The sequence below is a fragment of the Fukomys damarensis genome, unplaced genomic scaffold, assembly GCF_012274545.1.
Source record: "Fukomys damarensis isolate Sample0158 unplaced genomic scaffold, DMR_v1.0_HiC HiC_scaffold_8, whole genome shotgun sequence".
In the NCBI taxonomy this organism is placed as follows: domain Eukaryota; kingdom Metazoa; phylum Chordata; class Mammalia; order Rodentia; family Bathyergidae; genus Fukomys; species Fukomys damarensis.
Genome location: NW_022900920.1, coordinates 7,741,510 through 7,754,346, shown reverse-complemented (window position 1 = coordinate 7,754,346; position 12,837 = coordinate 7,741,510). Strand labels below are relative to the sequence as shown.

At 45.3% G+C, this 12,837-nt stretch overlaps 1 protein-coding gene across 1 annotated transcript in view; it reads right to left on the bottom strand.

Annotated features, from left to right (window-relative positions):
* Positions 1-12,837, bottom strand: part of Tcerg1l (transcription elongation regulator 1 like) — a 199,065-nt gene that overhangs the window by 149,877 nt on the left and 36,351 nt on the right. The window contains exon 5 of the mRNA XM_010621463.2: positions 6,891-7,085. Coding sequence (XP_010619765.2) covers positions 6,891-7,085 — 195 coding nt within the window. The remainder of the gene's footprint in view (positions 1-6,890; positions 7,086-12,837) is intronic.

Genomic DNA, 12,837 nt, shown 5'->3' with positions numbered 1-12,837 from the left:
CTGAGCAACAAGCCTCCTCAGAGGTGGCTGTTCATTAAAGCACCAATGAATGACTCTTTCCTCCTCCTTCTGTCTGCAGTCCATCTATTTTTCTCAGAGTCCTTCCAGGGACTTCTAAAGATGGTCCCAGCTTAGAGATCAGGAGGACTGGGGCAGGGTGGAGCTATGTGCAGCTGTGTGAATGAGGCTGTGCCTTCTCTGCTCAGGACTCAGATCAACACGAATCCAGCCCATGCAGATTCTGGACCTGTGCCTGCCTGGCCAGCATAGCTCAATTTATTCAATGTTCCTTCAGCATCAGCAACCTGGCCACAGTTCTTGATCATTGCTCATTGATTTTAATACAATGGTGCTAGCATCACTGAATGTGAATTATGTCTGGTGCGTAGGATTAATGGGGTAGCTGAGACAGAAATCCTTGAAGTCTTTGGAAAAGGGGAACTGAGCTCTGGCTCTCCCTACCCTTCCCTAGCTTTGGAGTTTAGGTAAGTTGCATTCACTGACCTTCAACTCTGTCTCCCAGCTTTACAGAGTGGGATTGGCTATGTGAGATTCCAAGGCTTTTTAGTTCAAAAATTTGGATTCCAGAAAATCTAAACCCTACAAAAGTGTGAATATTGAAGCGTGAACAGTGCCTTGTGCTCCTTCATAGCATACCTGATTCTCTGGGCTTCGTAAAGATTCCATCTAATGCTGGCAGAGGAGTGAGAAGTATAGCGTTTGCCATGCTGAGGAAGACCTGAGCAGATACGTTCCCACTCCACAGGTGGGCAGTGGAGTGTCCAACCAATACTCTAGTGCATTTCTGAAGAGAAGGGATCCTGTGTTGTGGCTGTTTCCCTACAGCAAAGATCTGTTCAGCGGTGAACGAATTATGGGGCCCCTGGCCTCGTAAATCTGACAATTCAGAGAAGAGGAAATGAGCCAAAAGCAGATACCAAAGAAAATTTCCAGGCTAAGAGAAATGTTTAGCATTGAGAAGGAGTTCATTCCTGAGGGTATTTCAGAACGGGAGGATTCAGGCCAAACAACTCTCAGAGCTGAGGCCAGAGTGACAGACAGTACTATAAACCATATGCAGCGCTAAGGAGCTGGAAGAATACTCATGGCAAGAAGAAAGGCCAGTACAAAGGCTCTGAGGCAGCCAGGGGCTAGCATACTTGAGGAACCAGCAACAGCCAGCATGGCTGGGGCCTGGAAGCCAAATGGAAACTCCCCATGGGAACTGGAGCATACTTGGAGGAGTAGGTCTACTTAGGAGACCACAGGAAACACAGGTGGTTTCTCTTGTTTTTTTATGAATGGACCTTGAGATGGAAAATCAAAAGTTCCTGGACAGAACAGTAGAGTCTGAGCTCTCTACTGGAAAGTAGAGGAGATGCCTGTGGAGAAATTGGTCTAATCTCAAGCCTTGAGGGAAGCAGGTGATCAAGCTGAGATGGCTGTGATCTCAGATAAGGATGTAAGGACACTAAAGACAGGAAGCCCAGGGCTACAGAGAGCTGACAAAGGCCCCAGGAGGAGCCCTAGCAGAGCAGGTTCAGTTCAGGGAGGAAAGCACTTCCAAAGGAAGGAGGGGACAGTGGCGTCTGGGATTTCAGGAGGCCCAAGCATTGCCAACCATGGAAGGGTGCTGCTGCATGGCATGACTCACTCACAGGGGTAATTTTTTTTTTTTTTATACCTGTGAACAGGCCTGTGCTGCAGCCACCAACCTCGGTGCAGCAACACAAAGGAGAACACATATCCCCTCAGAAAAACAGTTACCCAAGAATTCATGACTGTGGCTATGTTTATGTAAAATTCAAAGATGCCTAAACTCACTCTGCAGTACATTGTCTAGAGATAACACATTTGCATGCAGTAAACATGTTTTTAAAAAGCAATAGCACAATGTCGGACATACATCCAGGGGTCCAGCTACCTCTGGGATAAGGAAGAATGAGGCTGCTGAAAGGGATGGGGACCAGGCATGTCAACTTTCTTCTCTCCAAGGGAGGCATTTGACGGATTGCTGCATAGTATTCATTACACTCACAAAAATACATACAAGTTTTTGGATATATAATGTATTTCCAGTTTTTCTTTCAAAATAAAAAACCAGTGGGCTGGAGCTAACAGCATAGACAGCTAATGCAGACAAACTGCCTGCCATTTTGCAGGGAAGGGAACAGGGATGGGGGGATTCTGGGAATATGAGGTCAAAAGAACACCCTTTCCTAGGTGGGTGACCAAGACCTCATGACAGGAAGGACTTGGTGTAAAGCCAGATCTTGTTTTTGGATCCAAATCATGGTCTCTCCCTGTAGACAAATCTGTGTGATATGGCTAAATGTAAAACTGCCACCTTGGATATTTGCAGTTGCAGTCTTAAAAGGAGCTTACTTATCACAGGTAATAAACTACATGAAGGTTTTGTTTATTGGTTGGTTTATATTGAGCAATTTTTCTACTAAAGGCAGTGTAATCCTTCCCATCAGAAATGCATGCCTTTCTCACAGAGGCAGCAGAATTTCCAACATTTTGGGGTGTAAGTAATTATGTTATTACAGTGTTAAGACAGAGTATATTTTTTTGTCTCTGGAAAACTCTAAAATGTTAATATGTATTATGACAGTTTTGATTATAGTGGAGAAGAAAACAATTCTGGGATTCTTTAAAAAGAAAGAATTTATTCCCAAATGACTGGATCACTGTTGTCACAGAACCTGTCTTAGCATCTGCAGATTCTGCTAATGAGGAAAGCCGGCAGCCACATGAAAGGCTTCATGGTAGCGTTCTGACTTGGAGACTTCTTTGACTTTGTATGCGTCTTGACTGGCAAGTTACCGGTGGAAAAAGAAAATAGTCACTACCCAGCTGTTCTGTGCCAGGACAACGTGTTAAATTTAAACCATTAAATAGTTCTGGAAGCAAAAGAACAGGTGGCAAATGGTCTCCAAGGCAGATGGTCCCTTTTAATATTTGTATTTGATAGCAATTTGTGCTACTAGAGACCATAACTACTCACTCATATTTCACCTTTCTCACTTGAAGGCTTAAGAAATTGTGGGCGAAGTTTTTAAAATAAATACCATCATTTAAAAAAGACTAATCTCTCCATTTATCCCATCCAGTGGGGGTAAGCACGTGAGTTCTGCCACCACATCGCTATCTTCACACAAAATATTTGCCACCCTGGCACACGGTCCGATGAGAACAGTGGACCAGCTGCTGCTGCAGGCTGAGGCGACTTAATCCTCAGGATATCCGGGAAGGTATCTCTGCTCTCTTCCTTAAACCCTTCTACTCACCTTTCTTCCCACCCTTGCTAAACAGTTGTTCTCCCTAAACACTAAGAAGTAAGAGACACTAGACTTTTCCCCCTGAAAGTGTTTCTTCAACAATCTGAAGCCCTAAGATATAAAGAAACAGGAAGAAGGGAGGCAAACTATTTCACTGACACGTGCTTGCGGACAACCACGGCACAGTGACCCTGCTCTAGCATCCCCTTCCACGGCTCCTTTCACCTGTCCCAGCTCACACTGTCTGGCACAAAGGGCAGCACAGCTTCAAGTCCACCCTGCCCTCCACTTAAACTGTCTCTGCCTTGCTCTCTGATTCAGGAGCAGACAGGTAAACAACAGCATTAGAAAATATGCCGTGAGAGGAGCAGCTCTGCTCAGCCTAGCAACGAGCTCACGGTCCCTTAAGTGGAGACATGGTTGAGTTCAGCTCACCCTACCTGTGCTTCATTCAGGCAGCAGGAGAGGAAGGCACAGGCCAGGAAGGGGACAGCTGTGTGAACAGACTGCCATGAGCACAGGGCCAGTGGGTGCCTGGCCTGTAGAAGAGCAAGCAGCACAGGGTCAGGCTATGCTGACAGCCCTCTGAGGAAGGAAACCTAGTTTGCAACTAAATTGGGAGCTGCTCCTGGAGCTCTTTAAATACTCTCTGTAACTTACTCGAAACTGCAAACCATGTGCATAATTAGGTGTAATTCTTATGGCTCTGCCTTCTTTCCAGCAGAGCCTATTTCCTCCAGTCGCGCAGCTAATAGAGCATGAACCTTCCCAGAGGAGCTTCTCCGAGCTCTCACAGGGGATCTCACAATTTGTTAAGTGACATTGTTCTCCTGATGTAAGCACTAACTAACGTTTAGAACTGAATCATTTTTACCATGGGGGCTGTCCTGGGGTTTTAGGACGAGGCAGCTTCCCCAGCCCCTACCCAGGAGATCCCAGGAGCAAGTCCTCATGCTGCTACAACAACCAAAGCCACCCACAACCACTGCCAAATTGCCTCGGGGGTGGGGGGATTTAACTCTAACTATGTGGACCCTCTAAGGGCACTAGGCTTTTTATCACCAAGTCAAGGGTGTAAATCAGATAGTCAAGCCCACTGATAAAATGAGCACGACTATCATCCAGTGAAAAATACGACAGCTCACCGTGGCTACGTCAAAGGTCACAGACTTTTATGGCATTACTTGCATAGGGAGCAAACTGCACAGGACCTGCATTTCCTGTCTGCAGAAGCCTGCCAGTATTTGGCTGTTGGTGTCCTTCTGTTTCTTCCACTCCGTTCCCCCACCAGTTAGCCCCTCCAAGACACTGGAATTTTCTTGCCCTCTCCTGGTTCACTTATTTTAAGGTGTGTCAGGAGTTTCCTAGTGAGAAGCTCATTAGTACAGGTAACTCCTCAATCTCACTCATGCCACCTGTGACTGAAAGCGTTTTAGAATCAGCCCTGAAAAAGCCCTGATGGACAAGGAGCTGCCCATCTTTCTTGTTCCTTCAATCCTTGATTTTCTAAAAGTACTCGAGGGAATATGATGAAGGTTTTCATCATGATCATGACCTTCACCTCCCTAGGAACTCCATACATGGAGAGACATCCGGGACGATGTTGCAGCCACACCTCACCAAAGCGCCCTTCACCAGGGACACTCCTGGCAGAAAGGCATCCACCAGCAGAGCCTGAACCGGGTTCAGATGAGGTCCCGGGTCACCTAGCCCTGACTGCATTTCAGTTTCAACCTGTGTCTTCTCTTCCACAGCTTGGTTTTAACATCCAGCAAATCCATGCCAACGCCACAATCTTGGTATATGCCACGGGGGCTACCTGTTGATATTTATCTTTCTCGCTAACTGCACAGGACTACTTATTTGACTATAGAACCTTAAAGAATTGCAAACATGAAGAGATGCCTAATTTTTATTGCATTTCATACATTATGTAAGAGCATGGAAATAAAGTCACCCTGAGATACACAGTTTTTTGTTCTAAGATGAATTTCCTTGAAAAATAGTGTCAACCTTAATAAATATCATTGGGCTGATAGATCACAACAAATATCTTGACACAGCTATAGATGTGGGTTCTGCACAGAGATTATCCATTATGCATGTACTTTATTTATTTCCCCACTGCACGTGTATGTTCACTGACATGTGGAAACAAAAATAAGATTTTATTCTTGAGAATATACCATCCTACTGATCAACAAATTTATCAAACTGATGCAGAAGTACAGAATGCCGAAGGTCCAGTGTTGAACATTAGATTATCCAAGAAAAAAATCAACAAACCAAAAGCACTCTAAAGAACTGGAAAGTATTAAACTACGCTATCTTTTTATTACAAACTAATGTTTGTGCGTGCATGACAACCTAGTGGTAAGTTTCTGGTGACAGAATATCTAACAATCAATGATACAGGTAAAGTACACCTTATCCACAGTGCTTTGGATCAGGAGAGTTTTGGATTTCACATTGTATCTGCATTTTGAATATTTGCATATACATAATGAGGCACCTTGGGTATAAGACCAACTCTCAACTTGAAATTTATTTATACCCCACTATGTATAAAATGTTTATAAGACATATTTTTCTAGAGAAATTTTATATTATATTTTTAATAAATCTGTGCAAGAAACAAAGTTTTATCATGCGGAACTTTCTACTTGTGATATCATGTTGGAGCTCAAAAAGTTTCAGATTTTAGAGCATTTCAGATTCTGGACTTTCAGAATTAGGATGCTCACCAGGTATTAATACTGTCTTCTGCTTAATTTAATATTCATATCACATGAACAAGTACAATGAAAACAACAGTAACAACTCAGGAGAATGAAGGATTTACTCCATGTCCTTGTAAGTGACTGATGCTATTGTTACACGGGAAGTAGGCAGATATGCCCAGGATGGCTGGGACACACAGCATGCTGACTCCACAGTCAACAGACAGACACATGCAGCAGTGGACACTGCAGATCCAGTCCAAGACTCCACATTCCTTTCCCTTCTGAGTTCCACTTCAACAAATTTGCACCTCTCACATTGCAAGAATGTTTACCAGCCCAACTCCTGCCCTGGGACAGCAAGTCCCACGGCTCTGGGACAATACATGTCACACAGCCAGTCCTCCTGGAGGAAGGCCTCTCCAGTGTTTAGCGTAGCCATCTGACCATCCCCAGCAGGGCTCAGGGAGGCTGCACACAACTCTAATTCTGCTCTGGTGAATCATAGGCTCAGATACTTGAAGCTTGTCTGCCCTTGACGCCTAATATACTCCACACCAGAAGATCACAGAAGTATCAGCACCAGGCACTAACAGGTGCCTGTGAAGAGTTCTCCAGGAAGTCTCACTTACACACACACACACACACACACACACACACACACACACACACTGCCAGGATGGGTATGGCAAGGTCTGGCTCTGGATGGAGGTATATTTGTATAGCCTGACAATGAGCAAACCCTGCATGACCCCACTGAATGTTCCTCCCCAGAGCTACATTTGAATGTCCCACAGCTCACATCCAGAGCCAGAGGCAAATGACCAGGAAACCAAGCTGTAGTCTGGGAAGAGCACAGTCTGCAAAAACAGTACTCTGCGCCTACCTGGGAAGGGGGCCATCTGCAGTGGTATTTTGATTGGTGCCAATGTCAGGAAATGGCATGGCTGCACACTGGAGGGGGATGGGCCCCTGAGTCCCTCCGGGTCCACAGAGACCATGGCGGCGGCAGCTGCTGCAGCAGCAGCTATGGCAATGGTGGGACTGTTGGTGATTGGCTTAAGGCTGTTGTGGCAAGCACCTGTGAAAGAGGGACACAAAGTTAGCATGGGACAAACAGTGTCTATTGACGACTAATACCCACCTTACTACGTCAAGCTACCAGAACCTGGAAACCAAGCAAGTGTAGCACCAGCCCCCTTGAAAGAAAGCCAATCCTGTGTGCCACTGTTCAAAAATATTTTCAAGCTATCAAAGCACAGACTATGCCCTGGCGCGTGCACACACACACACACACACACACACACACAAAATCACTGTGTGATGCTCAGGGTGCCCCAAAGCTGATAGTGATGAGGGAGAGTTTGCAGGAATGGCCAATTGTGAGTCAGCGCAGAGAGAGATTTCCATAGCACACAGGTTCAGCTTGTCACTGAAGGATGCAACACACCACCAATAGCCCATTTAGTGGAGAAGTCGACACCCATCGCCACTTGAGGAGTCCCTGAGAAGGAATTTTCTGCACAGCTGAAATCAAAGATGAACATCAAGGCCATGAAAGTGTTTTACAAGACATTAATAAAGCAGGTCAAAAAAGCATTTAAATGTTACACATCAGTCATTCAGTCTTTATTTAGCTGACAAGCATTTCCTTGAGTGATAAGCATTTATTTGGGTGCCAAATAGGCCCCATACCTCAGGGAAAGAGCAGTGAGCCAGTTAGAAGGGCTGCTTTCAGAAATGTACCTCCCAGGGAGGAAGGACACGCAGTACACATTGTTTAATTTGTTGATCTTATGCTGTAGGTTGATGAGCACCAGGGTAAAAGCAGAGAGGAAGACTCAAGAGCTGGTAAGTGGGTCTCAATTTGGGTTGGTCAGGAAAGTGGCCACTGGGAAGGGAACACATAGGTAAAGTCTGCCTGAAGTAAGGAGTGGAGCTGTGCTGGCACCTGGGTGAAGAGGTCTGGGAAGCACAAAGGCCCTGTGGCAGAAACCTGCCCTGTGTGTTCCTGGAGTTGCGAGGAGACTGGGGAGGCTGGAGTGGAGTAGACATGGGCAACGAAGTCCTTAGATAAGGAAATGAGGTCTGTCAGGGGACAGCCAGGCTGTGTGGATAGATACAGGTGCACCGATGACTTGTGTTTTTAGTCAGAGTGAGGAAGGCCATGAGTCTGGTAGAGGGGCTGCTCTGCTGTTCATGCAGACAAACTCATCTGCTTCTGGAGGACAGACTAGCAGGGTGCAGGGCTCAGTTCTAGATGAGCCCAGCGACAGAATTTATTGAATCTGGATCTCAAGGAAGGATCCAGGTAGAGTACCATGATGTGAGATATGTTTTAAAAACTGTACATAAAAAGTGAAAGGACATCTTGAATACGGATCTATCAAGATGGCACAATTACGGTTGATTTTCTCTATTTCCTGTCTTTCGGTGTTTTCCAAATTCACTATTATGGGGCAAATACAGATTTTTAGAATAATTTTTCATCAAGATTCAATCAAATGTTTAAGTTTTTATCCAACAATCTTATAGGCACAGAAGAACTGAGCAGTAAATATAGGGTTGCCATACATGGTCCCACCCTCAGTTCCCTTATTATTAACACCTTGCCTGGTGAGGTACGTTTGCTACAGCTGATAAGCTCACACTGACACGTTATTATTAAAGTCCACACTTTTCCATAGGGTTCACTCTTGATGTTGTAAATCCCATGGCTTTTGACAAATGTACAATGACATGCATGTGCCCTTATGGTATAAAACAGAACAATTTCACCTCCCTATATGGACCCCACATGCCACCTCTGCATTCTTTTCCCCCAGCCCCTGGCAGCCACTGATATCCTTACTGTGGCCACAGTTTTTTACAGAATGTCGTATCACTGGAACCACATTACGTAGTCTTTTCATATTCACTTCTCCCACTTAGCAATACGCATTTAAGTTTCTTTCATGTCTTTTTATGGCTTGATAGCCCATTTCCTTTTATTGCTGAATAATATTTCATTATAACAATGTACACAATGTATCCATTCACCTACTGGAGGACGTCTTGGTTGATTTCAACCTTCTGCAATTATGAAAAAAGCTGCTACAAACAACTGTGTGCAGATTTTTATGTGCACAGAAGTTTTCGACTCCTTTGGGAAAATACCAAGGAGTATAACTGTTGCAGAACATGGTAAGGGTATGTTTAGCTTTTTAAGAAGCTGTCAACTGTCTTCCCATGCGACTATCCCACGCTGCATTCCCACCATCAATAAATGAGAATTTTCACTATTCTGCATCCTTAGTGTTTGGTGTTATGAGGGATAGTGGGTTTTGTCCATTCTAGTAGGTGGGTTATCGAAACCTGTTGTTGTATTCAGATTTAAAATCAGAAAACATAAACACTATTCAAAATATACCATCTTATAATAAAAATACGTTAGAAAGTGGAAAAATAGAATATATACTTGTGAGAAAATATCCCTACGCCCTCCCTTTCTGAACACTGTAGATCTTGTGCTCATGGGAGTTTTCTGGCAGCAGGGTTGGCCCACGTTGTGATGCCTCAAAATCACATTACACGCTCTTTCCATGAAGTGATGCAAAATAAACATTTCCTTCATCACAAATGGCTTTCAAAAGGCTAATGATGGCTCAGAGCCTACTCTAGTCTTGCATGGAATGGATGTACGTATAAATTTCCCAAATTCACTTACCCCACCCCAACACAAGTGTGACCTAAACTGTGCCAACGCACAATGTCTGTGTGTGTTACCACCAGGCAGGGGTTTGGGGCTAAAATGTCAAGCAGGTTGGAGAGGTGGAGAGGTGTCAAAATAAGCAAGTAGCCTTGGGAAAAAGGATCACAGTTTGAGCCCAGGGGGCACTTTAACTACTTAGCAAGACCCTGTCTCACAAATAAAAATTGGGCTGGGGATACGGCCCTGGGCCCTGGGCTCAATTCCCAGACACACACACACACACACACACACACACACACACACACACACTCAGAAGAGGGAGAGGGAGAGGAAAGAAAAGGACCCCAGCACACTTTAAGGCCCTACACAAATGTTTTTTACTCAATGTGGTTTACTCACTTCGACCCACTCAGGATGCAACTATCCATAGGATTTCACCAGGGCTAGCATTAACCATAACCAGTGGGTACCCCACTCAGGGCCTCTCAGAAAGAACCCCAAAGGAAAGTTCCTGGGGGGTGGCCAGGAAGGGGTGTCCTCAGAATGATGAGGAAAAGTGTCCCATAAAAAAGCAACCATAGACTCCCACTGAAGGGTGAGTGAAGGGTGGAGAAGTGCAAAGTTCCTCAAGCTACCCAAGTATGGCCCCTCTTCCGATACCAGTGCTCAAGTCTTGCCCAGCCCAGGAGCCCCTGAGAACCAGCCTTAAAGGAGCTTCCCTCCGTGGGCTCTTGACTTTCATCCCCACAACATGACCCACTCAAAAGCCAGCAGAGACACGACAACTGCAATGCACTTCTGTTCCTGACATTGTAAGCCCCACCAGCCTGGGATGGTAGAAGCACTGGGGAGCCGAGCTGGCCTCCTGCCTGGAAGCTGGGTTCCTATGCAGGGCCACCACCTCCAGAAACAGAAGGTCGGGACAGGACAGCTACATGATCTAACAGATTTACAACAACATATGAGAGAGCAGCAGTCTTAGGACTTAGCACTAAGGAGTCTGACTCCTGGTTAAAAATCAGGGTGATTTTTCAGGCCACAGGCAGTTATAAATGCTGTGCCTGGCCATTCTCTTGGGCAGCTACCTCCCTTATCAGGCTAGGTCTGTGGCAGACCAGGAGGGCACAGCAATCAGGTCTCAGCCCCATGGGGTCAGTTATGGTCTTCGGCAGGGCAGTACCTTCACATATGGGCCTATCCATCTCATGCCTGGGGCCGAGGTCCTCTCAAGTTGCCTCTGTTGAGGGCTCCTCATGGGAGGATGAGGAAGACCTAAGGACACTTTCCTATCGGTACCCAGGACTGAGGGTTTCCCTTCCAAACCCTCCCCTTCCTCTCTCCCACATGAGAGTCCATAAAATTGCAGGAGCTCTTTATTCAGGGCCCTCCAACCATGAGAGGGCCTTTGTCTGTCTGTGCTGATTCCCTGACCAAGAGCCTGCACTGTTCTGTGGGGGAAGGGAGCAAACCAAGGAGTCAGCACTCCCTCTGCTTTCAGACCCTTGCCTATGCCCTGGCAGTGGGGCATAAGGCTCAATACCTCCATTTCATGTCTCTGACCCCCGGCAGCTCATCATTGCCTCTCAGCTCACCTCAGCTCCTGATCGGATGAGTGCCCCACCTCAGAGCTTCTCCTACCAGCCAGGTGTCCAGATGGTCTGTCACAATTCCCAGGGGAGACCAGAGATCAGGGTGTTCCTGTGGATGGAGCCTCCCCCTATAGAGCATTGCTGACCACATGCTTCAGATGTTGATGTTGCTTTAGGAGAACAAGGCCTTTCAACAAACAACTTCAAAATGTGTTACAATGAGACAGGGAGTTTCAGAGGGGTCTGCTGGTGGTGAGCATCGTACTCAGGGGACTTGTTCTCTTAATGTCTCTCTGTTATAAGAAGACAAGGCCAAGCTTCATAATCTCAGGGATGCGTTACGCTGTAGTTTTCTGAAATAAATTTGATCTATTATTTTAAATGAAGATAACCTTTAGCGATGAATATGAAAATAACCAACATGGTTTTAAAAGAAACAGATGTCAAAGTGCAAGTTTTGTAGTAGATGGAAGTGGGAAAATATTTTTATCCCCAGGTGTTTTCATGCCAAACTTCATGTGTCACCTAAAAAAACGTAAATAAGCACACCTCTTTAATATGCCTTAAAAAATAAACTTAGTATAATGGTGGGCATCTGTAACCCCAGCACTCTGGAAGGCTGAAGCAAGAAGACTATGAGTTTATGTTCAGCCTGGGTTACTTAGTGAAACTTTGCCTTACAACAAAAGGTGCAAAAAGTGCTGGGGATATGGCTTAGGACAAAGACCCTAGGTTAAATTCCCAGTACCACAAAACAAACAAACAACAAACAACAAACCCACTTGGAAGGACAGTTTTAACCAGCCTTGAATTCATTTGGTTGCATATAAAAATACAATGCTCTCCAAATCCTTCAGAAAATCACCTGCATCGTATCAGTAGAGATAGAAAGTAAACAACCAACATCAATAAAATGATTTCCATAACTGGTAGGTGCGATGGAAAGAAAAGGTCTCCATCTCATTGTAAGACTTCCTGGAACTCCAAGACTTTGTGATATTAAACCACGATTACCATCAGAACCAAGCTCCTCTGTGGTAGGCAGGACCTTGCATCAAGCCTCCAGCACATAATAAAAGCAAGTGGAGTGCACTTAGGGAGGAAGATGCTTGAGCACTTTCACTGACCCAACAGCAGGATGCAGTGAGCCCAGCTTCAAGAAAGAGTGCATGGACTGCTTTACGGTTCCCGTTCTACCTCCTTCCCTGTAACTCTTAGTGAGACAACAGGCATCTCTGCATGGCAGACTGTGCACTGCTCTGGGACTGAAAGATGATATGACATGAGACACAGTTACAGACAGATAAACACCCTCGGGTAACTGCTGTTTGGGGACATCAGCCAGGAAGTGCACAGAGCCAGCAGAGCCCTGGCTGCTCCCCTTGAGAGCTGTCTCTTAAGCTGAGTTTGGAAGATGAGCAGACACTCAATAAATTCTGTTGACTGATAAATAATGATAATAACTTGCTTTCCCCGCAGGACTGCAGAAAATCCCTTAGTTGAGTAAATAAATAGTGAGATGAGATAGGTCCAGCCAAAAAAAAAAAAAAAAA